Below are 24,953 nucleotides of genomic sequence, written 5' to 3'. Positions count from 1 at the left end.
TCACATCAGACTCATTATAACAACAAAGTGACATACAGTAGACCAATCACTGATAGCATAGTGGTTGTCACATCAGACTCATGATAACAACAAAGTGACATATAGTAGACCAATCACTGATAGCATAGTGGTTGTCACATCAGATTCATGATAACAACAAAGTGACATACTGTAGACCAATCACTGATAGCATAGTGGTTGTCACATCAGACTCATTATAACAACAAAGTGACATACAGTAGACCAATCACTGATAGCATAGTGGTTGTCACATAAGACTCATGATAACAACAAAGTGACATACAGTGGACCAATCACTGATAGCATAGTGGTTGTGACATCAGACTCATGATAACAACAAAGTGTCATACAGTAGACCAATCACTGATAGCATAGTGGTTGTCACATCAGGATCATGATAACAACAAAGTGACATACAGTAGACCAATCACTGATAGCATAGTGGTTGTCACATCAGACTCATGTTAACAACAATGTGACATACAGTAGACCAATCACTGATAGCATCGTGGTTGTCACATCAGACTCATGATAACAACAAAGTGTCATACAGTAGACCAATCACTGATAGCATAGTGGTTGTCACATCAGGATCATGATAACAACAAAGTGACATACAGTAGACCAATCACTGATAGCATAGTGGTTGTCACATCAGACACATGATCGGTAGACCCAAGTTCAAATCCTACCTTTGGCTGAACATCAAAAGGGCCGACCCCTACCCTGGGTGTGCCACAGACTCATTGGGAAGGCCAATTCCACTGCCTGAGATTCATTCACTAACGAATGCGACTTTGGGGGGAACCTTGGTTAAGGTCCACAGGTGCTTGTGTTCGACCGAGCCTGGTTGATGCCAGGATAGAACATTAAAATAACCATTTGATAGGGAGATGGCCACACAGCCCTGTCATGTAGTCCCAAACAGGAAATGACTTATGTGGCAAAATGTGTCTGCACTAGCACTTGCAATTACAAAAAAGAAAAAGTAAGGAGAGACAATAGTGACATTGCATGTCAGGAACTGTTGCCTGGCACAAAAACATTTAAAAAAATGTTACATAATTATACTAGTAATCTTAAATGGTACCACCAATTTCTTTTGTTTAGTTATTGTCTATCATACAAAAGAATAAAATAAGTCTTCAAATAATGACACATGTAAAACCTTGATTAATATTAATAATAATAATAGCTTGACCTTTAGAACAGTGTACCATTTTATATATATTATTGGTGAATATAAATAACTTACCTTCATCTATCTCTGTACCATCTCTATTGGATGTTGGATCAATGAAATGATGATTATTAATAATAATAGCTTGACCTTTAGGACTGTGTGTCATAGGATATTCACCAACCACAGTAGCTGCCCTAGATCGTCTACTTTTCACTGGTACTAAGAAGAAAACAAAACAATGCATAAATGTTTCTTAATGAATATAGGAGTTCACTGGAAAGATAAACTATAACAAAGATTCATGACACACTACAGTGTCACATAGTTGCCACACAATGTCACACTCTGCTATAGCCTTTGCTGTTCAGTGTTGCTACCGTCTCACATGGTATTGTCATCAGTGCTGCTACAGTGTGCTGTCACCAGTGCTTCAACACCGTGTTGTCACCAGTGCTTCTACACTTTGTTGTCACCAGTGCTGCTACAGTGTGCTGTCACCAGTGCTTCAACACCGTGTTGTCACCAGTGCTTCTACACTGTGTTGTCACCAGTGTTGCTACAGTGTGTTGTCACCAGTGCTGCTACAGTGTGTTGTCACCAGCGCTGCTACAGTGTGTTGTGACCAGTGCTGCTACAGTGTGTTGTGACCAGTGCTGCTACAGTGTGTTGTAACACCAGTGCTGCTACAGTGTGTTGTGACCAGTGCTTCTACACTGTGTTGTCACCAGTGCTTCTACACCGTGTTGTCACCAGTGTTGCTACAGTGTGTTGTCACCAGTGCTTCAACACCGTGTTGTCACCAGTGTTGCTACACTGTGTTGTCACCAGTGCTGCTACAGTGTGTTGTCACCAGTGCTTCTACACCGTGTTGTCACCAGTGTTGCTACACTGTGTTGTCACCAGTGCTTCTACACTGTGTTGTCACCAGTGCTTCTACACCATGTTGTCACCAGTGTTGCTACACTGTGTTGTCACCAGTGCTTCTACATTGTGTTGTCACCAGTGCTTCTACACCATGTTGTCACCAGTGTTGCTACAGTGTGTTATCACCAGTGTTGCTACAGTGTGTTGTCACCAGTGCTTCAACACCGTGTTGTTACCAGTGCTGCTACACTGTGTTGTCACCAGTGCTTCTACACCGTGTTGTCACCAGTGTTGCTACACTGTGTTGTCACCAGTGCTTCTACACTGTGTTGTCACCAGTGCTTCAACACCGTGTTGTCACCAGTGTTGCTACACTGTGTTGTCACCAGTGCTTCTACACTGTGTTGTCACCAGTGCCTCTACACCATGTTGTCACCAGTGTTGCTACAGTGTTGTCACCAGTGTTGCTACAGTGTTGTCACCCGAGTTGCTACAAAGTGTTGTTACCAGTGTTGCTAGGTCACGCAGAGTTGTCACCAGTGCTGTCATCAGTGTTGCTACACTGTGTTGTCACCAGTGATGCTAGTGTTGTCACCAGTGTTGCTACACAGTGTTGTCACCAGTGATGCTACAATGTTGTTACCAGTGTTAATACATAGTGTTGTCACCAGTGGTGCTACACAGTGTTGTCACCAGTGATGCTACAGTGTTGTCACCCGAGTTACTACAAAGTGTTGTTACCAGTGTTGCTAGGTCACACAGTGCTGTCACCAGTGCTGTCACCAGTGTTGCTACACTGTGTTGTCACCAGTGTTGCTACACTGTGTTGTCACCAGTGATGCTAGTGTTGTCACCAGTGATGCTACAATGTTGTCACCAGTGTTAATACATAGTGTTGTCACCAGTGTTGTCACCAGTGCTGCTACAGTGTTGTCACCAGTGGTGCTACACAGTGTTGTCACAAGTGTTGCTACACCCAATTGTCACCAGTGCTATTACACAGTGTTGTCACCAGTGTTGCTACACAGTGTTGTCACAAGTGTTGCTGCACAGTGTTGTCACCAGTGTTGCTACACTGTGTTTCACTAGTGTTGCAACATAAAGTTGTCACCAGTGTTGTCACCAGTGTTGCTACACAGTGTTGTCACCAGTGTTGCTACATAGTGTTGTCACCAGTGTTGTTACAATGTTGTCACCAGTGTTGCTACTCAGTGTTGTCACCAGTGTACTACACGGTGTTTTCATCAGTGCTGCTACACAGTGTTGTCACCAGTGTTGCAACACAGTGTTGTCACAAGTGTTGCTACACCATGTTCTCATTAGTGTTGCTACATAGTGTTGTCACCAGTGCTGCTACACATTGTTGTCACCAGTGTTGCTACCCATTGTTGGCATCAGTGTAGCTACACAGTGTTGTCACCAGTGTTGTTACACAGTGTTGTCACCAGTGTTGGTACACAGTGTTGTCACCAGTGTTGGTACACAGTGCTGTCACCGGTGTTGCTACAGTGTTGTCACCAGTGTTGCTACACAGTGTTGTCACCAGTGTTGGTACACAGTGTTGTCACCAGTGTTGATACACAGCGTTGTCACCAGTGTTGGTACACAGTGCTGTCACGGGTGTTGCTACAGTGTTGTCACCAGTGTTGCTACACATTGTTGGCATCAGTGTAGCTACACAGTGTTGTCACCAGCGTTGGTACACAGTGCTGTCACCGGTGTTGCTACATTGTTGTCACCAGTGTTGCTACACAGTGTTGTTACCAGTGCTGCTACACAGTGTTGTCACCAGTGCTGCTACATAGTGTTTTCACCAGTGCTGTTACACAGTGTTGTCACCAGTGTTGCTACACCCAATTGTCACCAGTGTTGCTACACAGTGTTGTCACCAGTGTTGCTACACAGCGTTGTCACCAGTGCTGCTACACAGCGTATTCACCAGTGCTGTTACACAGTGTTGCTACATAGTGTTGTAACCAGTGTTGCTACACAGTGTTGTCACCAGTGTTGCTACACAGTGTTGTCACAAGTGTTGCTACACAATGTTTTCATTAGTGTTGCTACATACTGTTGTCACCAGTGTTGCTACACAGTGTTGACACCAGTGTTGCTACACCCAATTGTCACCAGTGTTGCTACACAGTGTTGTCACCAGTGTTGCTACACAGCGTTGTCACCAGTGCTGCTACACAGCGTATTCACCAGTGCTGTTACACAGTGTTGCTACATAGTGTTGTAACCAGTGTTGTTACACAGTGTTGTCACCAGTGTTGCTACACAGTGTTGTCACAAGTGTTGCTACACAATGTTTTCATTAGTGTTGCTACATACTGTTGTCACCAGTGTTGCTACACAGTGTTGACACCAGTGTTGCTACACATTGTTGGCATCAGTGTAGCTACACAGTTTTGTCACCAGTGTTGGTACACAGTGTTGTCACCAGTGTTGGTACACAGTGCTGTCGCCAGTGTTGCTACAGTGTTGTCACCAGTGCTGCTACACAGTGTTGTCACCAGTGTTGCTACACCCAATTGTCACCAGTGTTGCTACACAGTGTTGTCACCAGTGTTGCTACACAGCGTCATCACCAGTGCTGCTACACAACGTTTTCACCAGTGCTGTTACGCAGTGTTGTCACCAGTGTTGTTACACCCAATTGTCACCAGTGTTGCTACATAGTGTTGTAACCAGTGTTGCTACATAGTGTTGTCAAATGTGTTGCTACACAGTGTTGTCACCAGTGTTGGTACATAGTGTTGGTACACAGTGCTGTCACCGGTGTTGCTACACAGTGTTGTCACAAGTGTTGGTACACAGTGTTGTCACCAGTGTTGGTACACAGTGCTGTCGCCAGTGTTGCTACAGTGTTGTCACCAGTGTTGCTACACAGTGTTGTCACCAGTGCTGCTACACAGTGTTGTCACCAGTGCTGCTACATAGTGTTGTCACCAGTGCTGTTACACAGTGTTGTCACCAGTGTTGCTACGCAGTGTTGTCACCAGAGTTGCTACACCCAATTGTCACCAGTGTTGCTACATAGTGTTGTAACCAGTGTTGCTACACAGTGTTGTCACCTGTGTTGCTACACAGTGTTGTCACAAGTGTTGCTACACCATGTTTTCATTAGTGTTGCTACATAGTGTTGTCACCAGTGTTGCTACACCGTGTTGCTACACATTGTTGGCATCAGTGTTGGTACACAGTGTTGTCACCAGTGTTGGTACACAGTGTTGGTACACAGTGCTGTCACCGGTGTTGCTACACAGTGTTGTCACCAGTGTTGGTACACAGTGTTGTCACCAGTGTTGATACACAGTGTTGTCACCAGTGTTGGTACACAGTGTTGTCACCAGTGTTGGTACACAGTGTTGTCACCAGTGTTGCTACAGTGTTTTCACCAGTGTTGCTACACAGTGCTGTCACCAGTGCTGCTACACAGTGTTGTCACCAGTGTTGCTACAGTGTTGTCACCAGTGTTGCTACACAGTGTTGTCACCAGTGTTGGTACACAGTGTTTTCACCAGTGTTGGTACACAGTGCTGTCACCAGTGCTGATACACAGCTTTGTCACCAGCGTTGTCACCAGTGTTGGTACACAGTGTTGTCACCAGTGTTGGTACACAGTGTTGTCACCAGTGCTGCTACACAGTGTTGTCACCAGTGCTGCTACACAGTGTTGTCACAAGTGCTGCTACATAGTGTTGTCACCAGTGCTGTTACACAGTGTTGTCACCAGTGTTGCTACACCCAATTGTCACCAGTGTTGCTACACAGTATTGTCACAAGTGTTGCGACACCATGTTTTCATTAGTGTTGCTACATAGTGTTGTCACCAGTGCAACTACACAGTGTTGTCTCCAGTGCTGCTACACAGTGTTGTCACAAGTGTTGCAACACCATGTTTTCATTAGTGTTGCTACATAGTGTTGTCATCAGTGCTACTACACAGTGTTGTCACCAGTGCTGCTACACAGTGTTGTCACCAGTGTTGCTACACATTGTTGGCATCAGTGTAGCTACACAGTGTTGTCACCAGTGTTGCTACACAGCGTCGTCACCAGTGCTGCTACACAGCGTTTTCACCAGTGCTGTTACACAGTGTTGTCACCAGTGTTGCTACACCCAATTGTCACCAGTGTTGCTACATAGTGTTGTAACCAGTGTTGCTACACACTGTTGTCACCAGTGTTGCTACACAGTGTTGTCACCAGTGTTGCTACATAGTGTTGAAACCAGTGTTGCTACACAGTGTTGTCACCAGTGATGCTACAATGTTGTTACCAGTGTTAATACATAGTGTTGTCACCAGTGGTGCTACACAGTGTTGTCACCAGTGATGCTACAGTGTTGTCACCCGAGTTGCTACAAAGTGTTGTTACCAGTGTTGCTAGGTCACACAGTGCTGTCACCAGTGCTGTCACCAGTGTTGCTACACTGTGTTGTCACCAGTGTTGCTACACTGTGTTGTCACCAGTGATGCTAGTGTTGTCACCAGTGATGCTACAATGTTGTCACCAGTGTTAATACATAGTGTTGTCACCAGTGTTGTCACCAGTGCTGCTACAGTGTTGTCACCAGTGGTGCTACACAGTGTTGTCAACAGTGGTGCTACACAGTGTTGTCACAAGTGTTGCTACAACATGTTTTCATTAGTGTTGCTACACAGTGTTGTCACAAGTGTTGCTACACCCAATTGTCACCAGTGCTGTTACACAGTGTTGTCACCAGTGTTGCTACACAGTGTTGTCACAAGTGTTGCTACACAGTGTTGTCACCAGTGTTGCTACACTGTGTTTCACTAGTGTTGCTACATAAAGTTGTCACCAGTGTTGTCACCAGTGTTGCTACACAGTGTTGTCACCAGTGTTGTTACAATGTTGTCACCAGTGTTGCTACTCAGTGTTGTCACCAGTGTACTACACCATGTTCTCATTAGTGTTGCTACATAGTGTTGTCACCAGTGCTGCTACACATTGTTGTCACCAGTGTTGCTACCCATTGTTGGCATCAGTGTAGCTACACAGTGTTGTTACACAGTGTTGTCACCAGTGTTGGTACACAGTGTTGTCACCAGTGTTGGTACACAGTGCTGTCACCGGTGTTGCTACAGTGTTGTCACCAGTGTTGCTACACAGTGTTGTCACCAGTGTTGGTACACAGTGTTGTCACCAGTGTTGGTACACAGCTTTGTCACCAGTGTTGGTACACAGTGCTGTCACGGGTGTTGCTACAGTGTTGTCACCAGTGTTGCTACACAGTGTTGTCACCAGTGTTGCTACACATTGTTGGCATCAGTGTAGCTACACAGTGTTGTCACCAGCGTTGGTACACAGTGCTGTCACCGGTGTTGCTACAGTGTTGTCACCAGTGTTGCTACACAGTGTTGTTACCAGTGCTGCTACACAGTGTTGTCACCAGTGCTGCTACATAGTGTTGTCACCAGTGCTGTTACACAGTGTTGTCACCAGTGTTGCTACACCCAATTGTCACCAGTGTTGCTACACAGTGTTGTCACCAGTGTTGCTACACAGCGTTGTCACCAGTGCTGCTACACAGCGTATTCACCAGTGCTGTTACACAGTGTTGATACATAGTGTTGTAACCAGTGTTGCTACATAGTGTTGTCACCAGTGTTGCTACACAGTGTTGTCACAAGTGTTGCTACACAATGTTTTCATTAGTGTTGCTACATACTGTTGTCACCAGTGTTGCTACACAGTGTTGACACCAGTGTTGCTACACATTGTTGGCATCAGTGTAGCTACACAGTTTTGTCACCAGTGTTGGTACACAGTGTTGTCACCAGTGTTGGTACACAGTGCTGTCGCCAGTGTTGCTACAGTGTTGTCACCAGTGCTGCTACACAGTGTTGTCACCAGTGTTGCTACACCCAATTGTCACCAGTGTTGCTACACAGTGTTTTCACCAGTGTTGCTACACAGCGTCATCACCAGTGCTGCTACACAACGTTTTCACCAGTGCTGTTACGCAGTGTTGTCACCAGTGTTGTTACACCCAATTGTCACCAGTGTTGCTACATAGTGTTGTAACCAGTGTTGCTACACAGTGTTGTCACCTGTGTTGCTACACAGTGTTGTCACCAGTGTTGGTACATAGTGTTGGTACACAGTGCTGTCACCGGTGTTGCTACACAGTGTTGTCACAAGTGTTGGTACACAGTGTTGTCACCAGTGTTGGTACACAGTGCTGTCGCCAGTGTTGCTACAGTGTTGTCACCAGTGTTGCTACACAGTGTTGTCACCAGTGCTGCTACACAGTGTTGTCACCAGTGCTGCTACATAGTGTTGTCACCAGTGCTGTTACACAGTGTTGTCACCAGTGTTGCTACGCAGTGTTGTCACCAGTGTTGCTACACCCAATTGTCACCAGTGTTGCTACATAGTGTTGTAACCAGTGTTGCTACACAGTGTTGTCACCTGTGTTGCTACACAGTGTTGTCACAAGTGTTGCTACACCATGTTTTCATTAGTGTTGCTACATAGTTTTGTCACCAGTGTTGCTACACAGTGTTGCTACACATTGTTGGCATCAGTGTTGGTACACAGTGTTGTCACCAGTGTTGGTACACAGTGTTGGTACACAGTGCTGTCACCGGTGTTGCTACACAGTGTTGTCACCAGTGTTGGTACACAGTGTTGTCACCAGTGTTGGTACACAGTGTTGTAACCAGTGTTGGTACACAGTGTTGTCACCAGTGTTGGTACACAGTGTTGTCACCAGTGTTGCTACAGTGTTTTCACCAGTGTTGCTACACAGTGCTGTCACCAGTGCTGCTACACAGTGTTGTCACCAGTGTTGCTACAGTGTTGTCACCAGTGTTGCTACACAGTGTTGTCACCAGCGTTGGTACACAGTGTTGTCACCAGCGTTGGTACACAGTGCTGTCACCGGTGTTGCTACAGTGTTGTCACCAGTGTTGCTACACAGTGTTGTTACCAGAGCTGCTACACAGTGTTGTCACCAGTGTTGGTACACAGTGTTGGTACACAGTGCTGTCACCGGTGTTGCTACACAGTGTTGTCACCAGTGTTGGTACACAGTGTTGTCACCAGTGTTGGTACACAGTGTTGTCACCAGTGTTGGTACACAGTGTTGTCACCAGTGTTGCTACAGTGTTTTCACCAGTGTTGCTACACAGTGCTGTCACCAGTGCTGCTACACAGTGTTGTCACCAGTGTTGCTACAGTGTTGTCACCAGTGTTGCTACACAGTGTTGTCACCAGCGTTGGTACACAGTGTTGTCACCAGCGTTGGTACACAGTGCTGTCACCGGTGTTGCTACAGTGTTGTCACCAGTGTTGCTACACAGTGTTGTTACCAGAGCTGCTACACAGTGTTGTCACCAGTGTTGGTACACAGTGTTGGTACACAGTGCTGTCACCGGTGTTGCTACACAGTGTTGTCACCAGTGTTGGTACACAGTGTTGTCACCAGTGTTGATACACAGTGTTGTCACCAGTGTTGGTACACAGTGTTGTCACCAGTGTTGGTACACAGTGTTGTTACCAGTGTTGCTACAGTGTTTTCACCAGTGTTGCTACACAGTGCTGTCACCAGTGCTGCTACACAGTGTTGTCACCAGTGTTGCTACAGTGTTGTCACCAGTGTTGCTACACAGTGCTGTCACCAGTGCTGATACACAGCGTTGTCACCAGCGTTGTCACCAGTGTTGGTACACAGTGTTGTCACCAGTATTGGTACACAGTGTTGTCACCAGTGTTGGTACACAGTATTGTCACCAGTGCTGCTACACAGTGTTGTCACAAGTGCTGCTACATAGTGTTGTCACCAGTGCTGTTACACAGTGTTGTCACCAGTGTTGCTACACCCAATTGTCACCAGTGTTGCTACACAGTATTGTCACAAATGTTGCGACACCATGTTTTCATTAGTGTTGCTACATAGTGTTGTCACCAGTGCAACTACACAGTGTTGTCTCCAGTGCTGCTACACAGTGTTGTCACAAGTGTTGCAACACCATGTTTTCATTAGTGTTGCTACATAGTGTTGTCATCAGTGCTACTACACAGTGTTGTCACCAGTGCTGCTACACAGTGTTGTCACCAGTGTTGCTACACATTGTTGGCATCAGTGTAGCTACAGAGTGTTGTCACCAGTGTTGGTACACAGTGTTTTCACCAGTGTTGGTACACAGTGTTGTCACCAGTGTTGCTACACAGTGCTGTCACCGGTGTTGCTACAGTGCTGTCACCAGTGTTGCTACACAGTGCTGTCACCAGTGTTGCTACACATTGTTGGCATCAGTGTAGCTACACAGTGTTGTCACCACTGTTGGTACAGTGTTGTCACCAGTGTTGGTACACAGTGTTGTCACCAGTGTTGGTACACAGTGCTGTCACCGGTGTTGCTACACTGTTGTCACCAGTGTTGCTACACAGTGTTGTCACCAGTGCTGCTACACAGTGTTGTCACCAGTGCTGCTACATAGTGTTGTCACCAGTGATGTTACACAGTGTTGTCACTGGTGTTGCTACACCCAATTGTCACCAGTGTTGCTACATCGTGTTGTCACCTGTCTTGCTACACAGCGTTGTCACCAGTGCTGCTACACAGCATTTTCACCAGTGCTGTTACACAGTGTTGCTACATAGTGTTGTAACCAGTGTTGCTACACAGTGTTGTCACCAGTGTTGCTACACAGTGTTGTCACAAGTGTTACTACACAATGTTGTCACCAGTGTTGGTACACAGTGTTGTCACCAGTGTTGGTACACAGTGTTGTCACCAGTGTTGGTACACAGTGTTGTCACCAGTGTTGGTACACAGTGCTGTCACCGGTGTTGCTACAGAGTGTTTTCACCGGTGCTGTTACAGTGTTGTCACCAGTGTTGCTACAACCAATTGTCACCAGTGTTGCTACACAGTGTTGTCACCAGTGTTGCTACACAGCGTCGTCACCAGTGCTGCTACACAGCGTTTTCACCAGTGCTGTTACATAGTGTTGTCACCAGTGTTGCTACACAGTGTTGCTACACATTGTTGGCATCAGTGTTGGTACACAGTGTTGTCACCAGTGTTGGTACACAGTGTTGGTACACAGTGCTGTCACCGGTGTTGCTACACAGTGTTGTCACCAGTGTTGGTACACAGTGTTGTCACCAGTGTTGATACACAGTGTTGTCACCAGTGTTGGTACACAGTGTTGTCACCAGTGTTGGTACACAGTGTTGTCACCAGTGTTGCTACAGTGTTTTCACCAGTGTTGCTACACAGTGCTGTCACCAGTGCTGCTACACAGTGTTGTCACCAGTGTTGCTACAGTGTTGTCACCAGTGTTGCTACACAGTGTTGTCACCAGCGTTGGTACACAGTGTTGTCACCAGCGTTGGTACACAGTGCTGTCACCGGTGTTGCTACAGTGTTGTCACCAGTGTTGCTACACAGTGTTGTTACCAGTGCTGCTACACAGTGTTGTCACCAGTGTTGGTACACAGTGTTGGTACACAGTGCTGTCACCGGTGTTGCTACACAGTGTTGTCACCAGTGTTGGTACACAGTGTTGTCACCAGTGTTGATACACAGTGTTGTCACCAGTGTTGGTACACAGTGTTGTCACCATTGTTGGTACACAGTGTTGTTACCAGTGTTGCTACAGTGTTTTCACCAGTGTTGCTACACAGTGCTGTCAGCAGTGCTGCTACACAGTGTTGTCACCAGTGTTGCTACAGTGTTGTCACCAGTGTTGCTACACAGTGTTGTCACCAGTGTTGGTACACAGTGTTTTCACCAGTGTTGGTACACAGTGCTGTCACCAGTGCTGATACACAGCGTTGTCACCAGCGTTGTCACCAGTGTTGGTACACAGTGTTGTCACCAGTATTGGTACACAGTGTTGTCACCAGTGTTGGTACACAGTATTGTAACCAGTGTTGCTACACAGTGTTGTCACAAGTGCTGCTACATAGTGTTGTCACCAGTGCTGTTACACAGTGTTGTCACCAGTGTTGCTACACCCAATTGTCACCAGTGTTGCTACACAGTATTGTCACAAGTGTTGCGACACCATGTTTTCATTAGTGTTGCTACATAGTGTTGTCACCAGTGCAACTACACAGTGTTGTCTCCAGTGCTGCTACACAGTGTTGTCACAAGTGTTGCAACACCATGTTTTCATTAGTGTTGCTACATAGTGTTGTCATCAGTGCTACTACACAGTGTTGTCACCAGTGCTGCTACACAGTGTTGTCACCAGTGTTGCTACACATTGTTGGCATCAGTGTAGCTACAGAGTGTTGTCACCAGTGTTGGTACACAGTGTTTTCACCAGTGTTGGTACACAGTGTTGTCACCAGTGTTGCTACACAGTGCTGTCACCGGTGTTGCTACAGTGCTGTCACCAGTGTTGCTACACAGTGCTGTCACCAGTGTTGCTACACATTGTTGGCATCAGTGTAGCTACACAGTGTTGTCACCACTGTTGGTACAGTGTTGTCACCAGTGTTGGTACACAGTGTTGTCACCAGTGTTGGTACACAGTGCTGTCACCGGTGTTGCTACACTGTTGTCACCAGTGTTGCTACACAGTGTTGTCACCAGTGCTGCTACACAGTGTTGTCACCAGTGCTGCTACATAGTGTTGTCACCAGTGATGTTACACAGTGTTGTCACTGGTGTTGCTACACCCAATTGTCACCAGTGTTGCTACATCGTGTTGTCACCTGTCTTGCTACACAGCGTTGTCACCAGTGCTGCTACACAGCGTTTTCACCAGTGCTGTTACACAGTGTTGCTACATAGTGTTGTAACCAGTGTTGCTACACAGTGTTGTCACCAGTGTTGCTACACAGTGTTGTCACAAGTGTTGCTACACAATGTTGTCACCAGTGTTGGTACACAGTGTTGTCACCAGTGTTGGTACACAGTGTTGTCACCAGTGTTGGTACACAGTGTTGTCACCAGTGTTGGTACACAGTGCTGTCACCGGTGTTGCTACATAGTGTTTTCACCGGTGCTGTTACAGTGTTGTCACCAGTGTTGCTACACCCAATTGTCACCAGTGTTGCTACACAGTGTTGTCACCAGTGTTGCTACACAGCGTCGTCACCAGTGCTGCTACACAGCGTTTTCACCAGTGCTGTTACACAGTGTTGTCACCAGTGTTGCTACACCCAATTGTCACCAGTGTTGCTACATAGTGTTGTAACCAGTGTTGCTACACAGTGTTGTCACCAGTGTTGCTACACAGTGTTGTCACCAGTGTTGCTACATAGTGTTGAAACCAGTGTTGCTACACAGTGTTGTCACAAGTGTTGCCACATCATGTATTCATTAGTATTGCTACATAGTCTTGTCACCAGTGTTGCTACACAGTGTTGTCACCAGTGTTGCTACACATTGTTGGCATCAGTGTTGGTACACAGTGTTGTCACCAGTGTTGGTACACAGTGTTGTCACCAGTGTTGGTACACAGTGTTGTCACCAGTGTTGGTACACAGTGCTGTCACCGGTGTTGCTACAGTGTTGTCACCAGTGTTTCTACACAGCATTTTCACCAGTGCTGTTACACAGTGTTGTCACCAGTGTTGCTACACCCAATTGTCACCAGTGTTGCTACATAGTGTTGTAACCAGTGTTGCTACACAGTGTTGTCACCAGTGTTGATGCACAGTGTTGTCACAAGTGTTGCTACACCATGTTTTCATTAGTGTTGCTACATTATTGGCATCAGTGTTGGTACACAGTGTTGTCACCAGTGTTGGTACACAGTGTTGTCACCAGTGTTGGTACACAGTGCTGTCACCGGTGTTGCTACAGTGTTATCACCAGTGTTGCTACACAGTGTTGTTACCAGTGCTGCTACACAGTGTTGTCACAAGTGTTGCTACACAATGTTTTCATTAGTGTTGCTACATACTGTTGTCACCAGTGTTGCTACACAGTGTTGACACCAGTGTTGCTACACATTGTTGTCACCAGTGCTGCTACACAGCGTATTCACCAGTGCTGTTACACAGTGTTGATACATAGTGTTGTAACCAGTGTTGCTACACAGTGTTGTCACCAGTGTTGCTACACAGTGTTGTCACAAGTGTTGCTACACAATGTTTTCATTAGTGTTGCTACATACTGTTGTCACCAGTGTTGCTACACAGTGTTGTCACCAGTGTTGCTACACAGTGTTGTCGCAAGTGTTGCTACACAATGTTTTCATTAGTGTTGCTACATACTGTTGTCACAAGTGTTGCTACACAGTGTTGACACCAGTGTTGCTACACATTGTTGGCATCAGTGTAGCTACACAGATTTGTCACCAGTGTTGGTACACAGTGTTGTCACCAGTGTTGATACACAGTGCTGTCGCCAGTGTTGCTACAGTGTTGTCACCAGTGCTGCTACACAGTGTTGTCACCAGTGTTGCTACACCCAATTGTCACCAGTGTTGCTACACAGTGTTGTCACCAGTGTTGCTACACAGCGTCATCACCAGTGCTGCTACACAACGTTTTCACCAGTGCTGTTACGCAGTGTTGTCACCAGTGTTGTTACACCCAATTGTCACCAGTGTTGCTACATAGTGTTGTAACCAGTGTTGCTACACAGTGTTGACACCAGTGTTGCTACACAGTGTTGTCACCAGTGTTGGTACATAGTGTTGGTACACAGTGCTGTCACCGGTGTTGCTACACAGTGTTGTCACAAGTGTTGGTACACAGTGTTGTCACCAGTGCTGCTACACAGTGTTGTCACCAGTGCTGCTACATAGTGTTGTCACCAGTGCTGTTACACAGTGTTGTCACCAGTGTTGCTACACCCAATTGTCACCAGTGTTGCTACATAGTGTTGTAACCAGTGTTGCTACACAGTGTTGTCACCTGTGTTGCTACACAGTGTTGTCACAAGTGTTGCTACACCATGTTTTCATTAGTGTTGCTACATAGTGTTGTCACCAGTGTTGCTACACATTGTTGGCATCAGTGTTGGTACACAGTGTTGTCACCAGTGTTGGTACACAGTGTTGGTACACAGTGCTGTCACCGGTGTTGCTACACAGTGTTGTCACCAGTGTTGGTACACAGTGTTGTCACCAGTGTTGATACACAGTGTTGTCACCAGTGTTGGTACACAGTGTTGTCACCAGTGTTGGTACACAGTGTTGTCACCAGTATTGCTACAGTGTTTTCACCAGTGTTGCTACACAGTGCTGTCACCAGTGCTGCTACACAGTGTTGTCACCAGTGTTGCTACAGTGTTGTCACCAGTGTTGCTACACAGTGTTGTCACCAGCGTTGGTACACAGTGTTGTCACCAGCGTTGGTACACAGTGCTGTCACCGGTGTTGCTACAGTGTTGTCACCAGTGTTGCTACACAGTGTTGTTACCAGTGCTGCTACACAGTATTGTCACCAGTGTTGGTACACAGTGTTGGTACACAGTGCTGTCACCGGTGTTGCTACACAGTGTTGTCACCAGTGTTGGTACACAGTGTTGTCACCAGTGTTGATACACAGTGTTGTCACCAGTGTTGGTACACAGTGTTGTCACCAGTGTTGGTACACAGTGTTGTTACCAGTGTTGCTACAGTGTTTTCACAAGTGTTGCTACACAGTGCTGTCATCAGTGCTGCTACACAGTGTTGTCACCAGTGTTGCTACAGTGTTGTCACCAGTGTTGCTACACAGTGTTGTCACCAGTGTTGGTACACAGTGTTTTCACCAGTGTCGGTACACAGTGCTGTCACCAGTGCTGATACACAGCGTTGTCACCAGCGTTGTCACCAGTGTTGGTACACAGTGTTGTCACCAGTATTGGTACACAGTGTTGTCACCAGTGTTGGTACACAGTATTGTCACCAGTGCTGCTACACAGTGTTGTCACAAGTGCTGCTACATAGTGTTGTCACCAGTGCTGTTACACAGTGTTGTCACCAGTGTTGCTACACCCAATTGTCACCAGTGTTGCTACACAGTATTGTCACAAGTGTTGCGACACCATGTTTTCATTAGTGTTGCTACATAGTGTTGTCACCAGTGCAACTACACAGTGTTGTCTCCAGTGCTGCTACACAGTGTTGTCACAAGTGTTGCAACACCATGTTTTCATTAGTGTTGCTACATAGTGTTGTCATCAGTGCTACTACACAGTGTTGTCACCAGTGCTGCTACACAGTGTTGTCACCAGTGTTGCTACACATTGTTGGCATCAGTGTAGCTACACAGTGTTGTCACCAGTGTTGGTACACAGTGTTTTCACCAGTGTTGGTACACAGTGTTGTCACCAGTGTTGCTACACAGTGCTGTCACCGGTGTTGCTACAGTGCTGTCACCAGTGTTGCTACACAGTGCTGTCACCAGTGTTGCTACACATTTTTGGCATCAGTGTAGCTACACAGTGTTGTCACCACTGTTGGTACAGTGTTGTCACCACTGTTGGTACACAGTGTTGTCACCAGTGTTGGTACACAGTGCTGTCACCGGTGTTGCTACACTGTTGTCACCAGTGTTGCTACACAGTGTTGTCACCAGTGCTGCTACACAGTGTTGTCACCAGTGCTGCTACATAGTGTTGTCACCAGTGATGTTACACAGTGTTGTCACTGGTGTTGCTACACCCAATTGTCACCAGTGTTGCTACATCGTGTTGTCACCTGTCTTGCTACACAGCGTTGTCACCAGTGCTGCTACACAGCGTTTTCACCAGTGCTGTTACACAGTGTTGCTACATAGTGTTGTAACCAGTGTTGCTACACAGTGTTGTCACCAGTGTTGCTACACAGTGTTGTCACAAGTGTTGCTACACAATGTTGTCACCAGTGTTGGTACACAGTGTTGTCACCAGTGTTGGTACACAGTGTTGTCACCAGTGTTGGTACACAGTGTTGTCACCAGTGTTGGTACACAGTGCTGTCACCGGTGTTGCTACATAGTGTTTTCACCGGTGCTGTTACAGTGTTGTCACCAGTGTTGCTACACCCAATTGTCACCAGTGTTGCTACACAGTGTTGTCACCAGTGTTGCTACACAGCGTCGTCACCAGTGCTGCTACACAGCGTTTTCACCAGTGCTGTTACACAGTGTTGTCACCAGTGTTGCTACACCCAATTGTCACCAGTGTTGCTACATAGTGTTGTAACCAGTGTTGCTACACAGTGTTGTCACCAGTGTTGCTACACAGTGTTGTCACCAGTGTTGCTATATAGTGTTGAAACCAGTGTTGCTACACAGTGTTGTCACAAGTGTTGCCACATCATGTATTCATTAGTATTGCTACATAGTCTTGTCACCAGTGTTGCTACACAGTGTTGTCACCAGTGTTGCTACACATTGTTGGCATCAGTGTTGGTACACAGTGTTGTCACCAGTGTTGGTACACAGTGTTGTCACCAGTGTTGGTACACAGTGTTGTCACCAGTGTTGGTACACAGTGCTGTCACCGGTGTTGCTACAGTGTTGTCACCAGTGTTTCTACACAGCATTTTCACCAGTGCTGTTACACAGTGTTGTCACCAGTGTTGCTACACCCAATTGTCACCAGTGTTGCTACATAGTGTTATAACCAGTGTTGCTACACAGTGTTGTCACCAGTGTTGATGCACAGTGTTGTCACAAGTGTTGCTACACCATGTTTTCATTAGTGTTGCTACATTATTGGCATCAGTGTTGGTACACAGTGTTGTCACCAGTGTTGGTACACAGTGTTGTCACCAGTGTTGGTACACAGTGTTGTCACCAGTGTTGGTACACAGTGCTGTCACCGGTGTTGCTACACAGTGTTGTCACCAGTGTTGCTACACAGTGTTGTCACCAGTGTTGGTACACAGTGTTGTCACCAGTGTTGCTACAGTGTTTTCACCAGTGTTGCTACACAGTGCTGTCACCAGTGCTGCTACACAGTGTTTTCACCAGTGTCGGTACACAGTGCTGTCACCAGTGCTGATACACAGCGTTGTCACCAGCGTTGTCACCAGTGTTGGTACACAGTGTTGTCACCAGTATTGGTACACAGTGTTGTCACCAGTGTTGGTACACAGTATTGTCACCAGTGCTGCTACACAGTGTTGTCACAAGTGCTGCTACATAGTGTTGTCACCAGTGCTGTTACACAGTGTTGTCACCAGTGTTGCTACACCCAATTGTCACCAGTGTTGCTACACAGTATTGTCACAAGTGTTGCGACACCATGTTTTCATTAGTGTTGCTACATAGTGTTGTCACCAGTGCAACTACACAGTGTTGTCTCCAGTGCTGCTACACAGTGTTGTCACAAGTGTTGCAACACCATGTTTTCATTAGTGTTGCTACATAGTGTTGTCATCAGTGCTACTACACAGTGTTGTCACCAGTGCTGCTACACAGTGTTGTCACCAGTGTTGATACACATTGTTGGCATCAGTGTAGCTACACAGTGTTGTCACCAGTGTTGGTACACAGTGTTTTCACCAGTGTTGGTACACAGTGTTGTCACCAGTGTTGCTACACAGTGCTGTCACCGGTGTTGCTACAGTGCTGTCACCAGTGTTGCTACACAGTGCTGTCACCAGTGTTGCTACACATTTTTGGCATCAGTGTAGCTACACAGTGTTGTCACCACTGTTGGTACAGTGTTGTCACCACTGTTGGTACACAGTGTTGTCACCAGTGTTGGTACACAGTGCTGTCACCGGTGTTGCTACACTGTTGTCACCAGTGTTGCTACACAGTGTTGTCACCAGTGCTGCTACACAGTGTTGTCACCAGTGCTGCTACATAGTGTTGTCACCAGTGATGTTACACAGTGTTGTCACTGGTGTTGCTACACCCAATTGTCACCAGTGTTGCTACATCGTGTTGTCACCTGTCTTGCTACACAGCGTTGTCACCAGTGCTGCTACACAGCGTTTTCACCAGTGCTGTTACACAGTGTTGCTACATAGTGTTGTAACCAGTGTTGCTACACAGTGTTGTCACCAGTGTTGCTACACAGTGTTGTCACAAGTGTTGCTACACAATGTTGTCACCAGTGTTGGTACACAGTGTTGTCACCAGTGTTGGTACACAGTGTTGTCACCAGTGTTGGTACACAGTGTTGTCACCAGTGTTGGTACACAGTGCTGTCACCGGTGTTGCTACATAGTGTTTTCACCGGTGCTGTTACAGTGTTGTCACCAGTGTTGCTACACCCAATTGTCACCAGTGTTGCTACACAGTGTTGTCACCAGTGTTGCTACACAGCGTCGTCACCAGTGCTGCTACACAGCGTTTTCACCAGTGCTGTTACACAGTGTTGTCACCAGTGTTGCTACACCCAATTGTCACCAGTGTTGCTACATAGTGTTGTAACCAGTGTTGCTACACAGTGTTGTCACCAGTGTTGCTACACAGTGTTGTCACCAGTGTTGCTACATAGTGTTGAAACCAGTGTTGCTACACAGTGTTGTCACAAGTGTTGCCACATCATGTATTCATTAGTATTGCTACATAGTCTTGTCACCAGTGTTGCTACACAGTGTTGTCACCAGTGTTGCTACACATTGTTGGCATCAGTGTTGGTACACAGTGTTGTCACCAGTGTTGGTACACAGTGTTGTCACCAGTGTTGGTACACAGTGTTGTCACCAGTGTTGGTACACAGTGCTGTCACCGGTGTTGCTACAGTGTTGTCACCAGTGTTTCTACACAGCATTTTCACCAGTGCTGTTACACAGTGTTGTCACCAGTGTTGCTACACCCAATTGTCACCAGTGTTGCTACATAGTGTTATAACCAGTGTTGCTACACAGTGTTGTCACCAGTGTTGATGCACAGTGTTGTCACAAGTGTTGCTACACCATGTTTTCATTAGTGTTGCTACATTATTGGCATCAGTGTTGGTACACAGTGTTGTCACCAGTGTTGGTACACAGTGTTGTCACCAGTGTTGGTACACAGTGCTGTCACCGGTGTTGCTACACAGTGTTGTCACCAGTGTTGCTACACAGTGTTGTCACCAGTGTTGGTACACAGTGTTGTCACCAGTGTTGCTACAGTGTTTTCACCAGTGTTGCTACACAGTGCTGTCACCAGTGCTGCTACACAGTGTTGTCACCAGTGTTGCTACACAGTGTTGTCACCAGTGTTGCTACACAGTGTTGTCACCAGTGTTGCTACACAGTGTTGTCACCAGTGTTGGTACACAGTGCTGTCACCGGTGTTGCTACAGTGTTGTCACCAGTGCTGCTACATAGTGTTGTCACCAGTGCTGTTACATAGTGTTGTCACCAGTGTTGCTACACCCAATTGTCACCAGTGTTGCTACACAGTGTTGTCACCAGTGTTGCTACACAGCGTCGTCATCATTGCTGCTACACAGCATTTTCACCAGTGCTGTTACACAGTGTTGCTACATAGTGTTATAACCAGTGTTGCTACACAGTGTTGTCACCAGTGTTGCTACACAGTGTTGTCACCAGCACTGCTACAGTGTTGGTTGCTACACAGTGTTGTCACCAGCGCTGCTACAGTGTTGTCACCAGTGCTGCTGCAGTGTTTTCACTAGTGCTGCTACATAGTGTTGTCATCAGTGTTGCTACACAGTGTTGTCACCAGTGCTGCTACACAGTGTTGTCACCAGTGTTGCTACACATTGTTGGCATCAGTGTAGCTACACAGTGTTGTCACCAGTGTTGGTACACAGTGTTTTCACCAGTGTTGGTACACAGTGTTGTCACCAGTGTTGCTACACAGTGCTGTCACCGGTGTTGCTACAGTGCTGTCACCAGTGTTGCTACACAGTGCTGTCACCAGTGTTGCTACACATTGTTGGCATCAGTGTAGCTACACAGTGTTGTCACCACTGTTGGTACAGTGTTGTCACCAGTGTTGGTACACAGTGTTGTCACCAGTGTTGGTACACAGTGCTGTCACCGGTTTTGCTACACTGTTGTCACCAGTGTTGCTACACAGTGTTGTCACCAGTGCTGCTACACAGTGTTGTCACCAGTGCTGCTACATAGTGTTGTCACCAGTGATGTTACACAGTGTTGTCACTGGTGTTGCTACACCCAATTGTCACCAGTGTTGCTACATCGTGTTGTCACCTGTCTTGCTACACAGTGTTGTCACCAGTGCTGCTACACAGCGTTTTCACCAGTGCTGTTACACAGTGTTGCTACATAGTGTTGTAACCAGTGTTGCTACACAGTGTTGTCACCAGTGTTGCTACACAGTGTTGTCACCAGTGTTGGTACACAGTGTTGTCACCAGTGTTGGTACACAGTGTTGTCACCAGTGTTGGTACACAGTGTTGTCACCAGTGTTGGTACACAGTGCTGTCACCGGTGTTGCTACATAGTGTTTTCACCGGTGCTGTTACAGTGTTGTCACCAGTGTTGCTACACCCAATTGTCACCAGTGTTGCTACACAGTGTTGTCACCAGTGTTGCTACACAGCGTCGTCACCAGTGCTGCTACACAGCGTTTTCACCAGTGCTGTTACACAGTGTTGTCACCAGTGTTGCTACACCCAATTGTCACCAGTGTTGCTACATAGTGTTGTAACCAGTGTTGCTACACAGTGTTGTCACCAGTGTTGCTACACAGTGTTGTCACCAGTGTTGCTACATAGTGTTGAAACCAGTGTTGCTACACAGTGTTGTCACAAGTGTTGCCACATCATGTATTCATTAGTATTGCTACATAGTCTTGTCACCAGTGTTGCTACACAGTGTTGTCACCAGTGTTGCTACACATTGTTGGCATCAGTGTTGGTACACAGTGTTGTCACCAGTGTTGGTACACAGTGTTGTCACCAGTGTTGGTACACAGTGTTGTCACCAGTGTTGGTACACAGTGCTGTCACCGGTGTTGCTACAGTGTTGTCACCAGTGTTTCTACACAGCATTTTCACCAGTGCTGTTACACAGTGTTGTCACCAGTGTTGCTACACCCAATTGTCACCAGTGTTGCTACATAGTGTTATAACCAGTGTTGCTACACAGTGTTGTCACCAGTGTTGATGCACAGTGTTGTCACAAGTGATGCTACACCATGTTTTCATTAGTGTTGCTACATTATTGGCATCAGTGTTGGTACACAGTGTTGTCACCAGTGTTGGTACACAGTGTTGTCACCAGTGTTGGTACACAGTGCTGTCACCGGTGTTGCTACACAGTGTTGTCACCAGTGTTGCTACACAGTGTTGTCACCAGTGTTGGTACACAGTGTTGTCACCAGTGTTGCTACAGTGTTTTCACCAGTGTTGCTACACAGTGCTGTCACCAGTGCTGCTACACAGTGTTGTCACCAGTGTTGCTACACAGTGTTGTCACCAGTGTTGCTACACAGTGTTGTCACCAGTGTTGCTACACAGTGTTGTCACCAGTGTTGGTACACAGTGCTGTCACCGGTGTTGCTACAGTGTTGTCACCAGTGCTGCTACATAGTGTTGTCACCAGTGCTGTTACATAGTGTTGTCACCAGTGTTGCTACACCCAATTGTCACCAGTGTTGCTACACAGTGTTGTCACCAGTGTTGCTACACAGCGTCGTCATCATTGCTGCTACACAGCATTTTCACCAGTGCTGTTACACAGTGTTGCTACATAGTGTTATAACCAGTGTTGCTACACAGTGTTGTCACCAGTGTTGCTACACAGTGTTGTCACCAGCACTGCTACAGTGTTGGTTGCTACACAGTGTTGTCACCAGCGCTGCTACAGTGTTGTCACCAGTGCTGCTGCAGTGTTTTCACTAGTGCTGCTACATAGTGTTGTCATCAGTGTTGCTACACAGTGTTGTCACCAGTGCTGCTACACAGTGTTGTCACCAGTGATGCTACACATTGTTGGCATCAGTGTAGCTACACAGTGTTGTCACCAGTGTTGGTACACAGTGTTTTCACCAGTGTTGGTACACAGTGTTGTCACCAGTGTTGCTACACAGTGCTGTCACCGGTGTTGCTACAGTGCTGTCACCAGTGTTGCTACACAGTGCTGTCACCAGTGTTGCTACACATTGTTGGCATCAGTGTAGCTACACAGTGTTGTCACCACTGTTGGTACAGTGTTTTCACCAGTGTTGGTACACAGTGTTGTCACCAGTGTTGGTACACAGTGCTGTCACCGGTTTTGCTACACTGTTGTCACCAGTGTTGCTACACAGTGTTGTCACCAGTGCTGCTACACAGTGTTGTCACCAGTGCTGCTACATAGTGTTGTCACCAGTGATGTTACACAGTGTTGTCACTGGTGTTGCTACACCCAATTGTCACCAGTGTTGCTACATCGTGTTGTCACCTGTCTTGCTACACAGTGTTGTCACCAGTGCTGCTACACAGCGTTTTCACCAGTGCTGTTACACAGTGTTGCTACATAGTGTTGTAACCAGTGTTGCTACACAGTGTTGTCACCAGTGTTGCTACACAGTGTTGTCACAAGTGTTGCTACACAATGTTGTCACCAGTGTTGGTACACAGTGTTGTCACCAGTGTTGGTACACAGTGTTGTCACCAGTGTTGGTACACAGTGTTGTCACCAGTGTTGGTACACAGTGCTGTCACCGGTGTTGCTACATAGTGTTTTCACCGGTGCTGTTACAGTGTTGTCACCAGTGTTGCTACACCCAATTGTCACCAGTGTTGCTACACAGTGTTGTCACCAGTGTTGCTACACAGCGTCGTCACCAGTGCTGCTACACAGCGTTTTCACCAGTGCTGTTACACAGTGTTGTCACCAGTGTTGCTACACCCAATTGTCACCAGTGTTGCTACATAGTGTTGTAACCAGTGTTGCTACACAGTGTTGTCACCAGTGTTGCTACACAGTGTTGTCACCAGTGTTGCTACATAGTGTTGAAACCAGTGTTGCTACACAGTGTTGTCACAAGTGTTGCCACATCATGTATTCATTAGTATTGCTACATAGTCTTGTCACCAGTGTTGCTACACAGTGTTGTCACCAGTGTTGCTACACATTGTTGGCATCAGTGTTGGTACACAGTGTTGTCACCAGTGTTGGTACACAGTGTTGTCACCAGTGTTGGTACACAGTGCTGTCACCGGTGTTGCTACAGTGTTGTCACCAGTGTTTCTACACAGCATTTTCACCAGTGCTGTTACACAGTGTTGTCACCAGTGTTGCTACACCCAATTGTCACCAGTGTTGCTACATAGTGTTGTAACCAGTGTTGCTACACAGTGTTGTCACCAGTGTTGATGCACAGTGTTGTCACAAGTGTTGCTACACCATGTTTTCTTTAGTGTTGCTACATTATTGACATCAGTGTTGGTACACAGTGTTGTCACCAGTGTTGGTACACAGTGTTGTCACCAGTGTTGGTACACAGTGCTGTCACCGGTGTTGCTACACAGTGTTGTCACCAGTGTTGCTACACAGTGTTGTCACCAGTGTTGGTACACAGTGTTGTCACCAGTGTTGCTACAGTGTTTTCACCAGTGTTGCTACACAGTGCTGTCACCAGTGCTGCTACACAGTGTTGTCACCAGTGTTGCTACACAGTGTTGTCACCAGTGTTGCTACACAGTGTTGTCACCAGTGTTGCTACACAGTGTTGTCACCAGTGTTGGTACACAGTGCTGTCACCGGTGTTGCTACAGTGTTGTCACCAGTGCTGCTACATAGTGTTGTCACCAGTGCTGTTACATAGTGTTGTCACCAGTGTTGCTACACCCAATTGTCACCAGTGTTGCTACACAGTGTTGTCACCAGTGTTGCTACACAGCGTCGTCATCATTGCTGCTACACAGCATTTTCACCAGTGCTGTTACACAGTGTTGCTACATAGTGTTATAACCAGTGTTGCTACACAGTGTTGTCACCAGTGTTGCTACACAGTGTTGTCACCAGCACTGCTACAGTGTTGGTTGCTACACAGTGTTGTCACCAGCGCTGCTACAGTGTTGTCACCAGTGCTGCTGCAGTGTTTTCACTAGT

The 24,953-nt window shown here is 46.7% G+C and overlaps 1 protein-coding gene across 1 annotated transcript in view; it reads right to left on the bottom strand.

The window, feature by feature from the left end:
- Positions 1 to 1,127: 1,127 nt before the first annotated feature.
- Positions 1,128 to 24,953, bottom strand: part of LOC146729884 (uncharacterized) — a 67,000-nt gene continuing 43,174 nt past the window's right edge. Inside the window, exons 3-4 of the mRNA XM_085494701.1 lie at positions 1,277 to 1,423; positions 1,128 to 1,138 (exon numbers count right to left, since the gene is read on the bottom strand). Of these exons, the coding sequence (XP_085350827.1) occupies positions 1,128 to 1,138; positions 1,277 to 1,423 (158 nt within the window). The remainder of the gene's footprint in view (positions 1,139 to 1,276; positions 1,424 to 24,953) is intronic.

This window comes from Saccoglossus kowalevskii, chromosome 20 (assembly GCF_978046115.1).
Source record: "Saccoglossus kowalevskii chromosome 20, keSacKowa6.1, whole genome shotgun sequence".
NCBI classification, from domain to species: Eukaryota; Metazoa; Hemichordata; class Enteropneusta; family Harrimaniidae; genus Saccoglossus; species Saccoglossus kowalevskii.
Note: the sequence above shows the minus strand (reverse complement) of the source record. Positions and strands in the feature narration are given on the sequence as shown.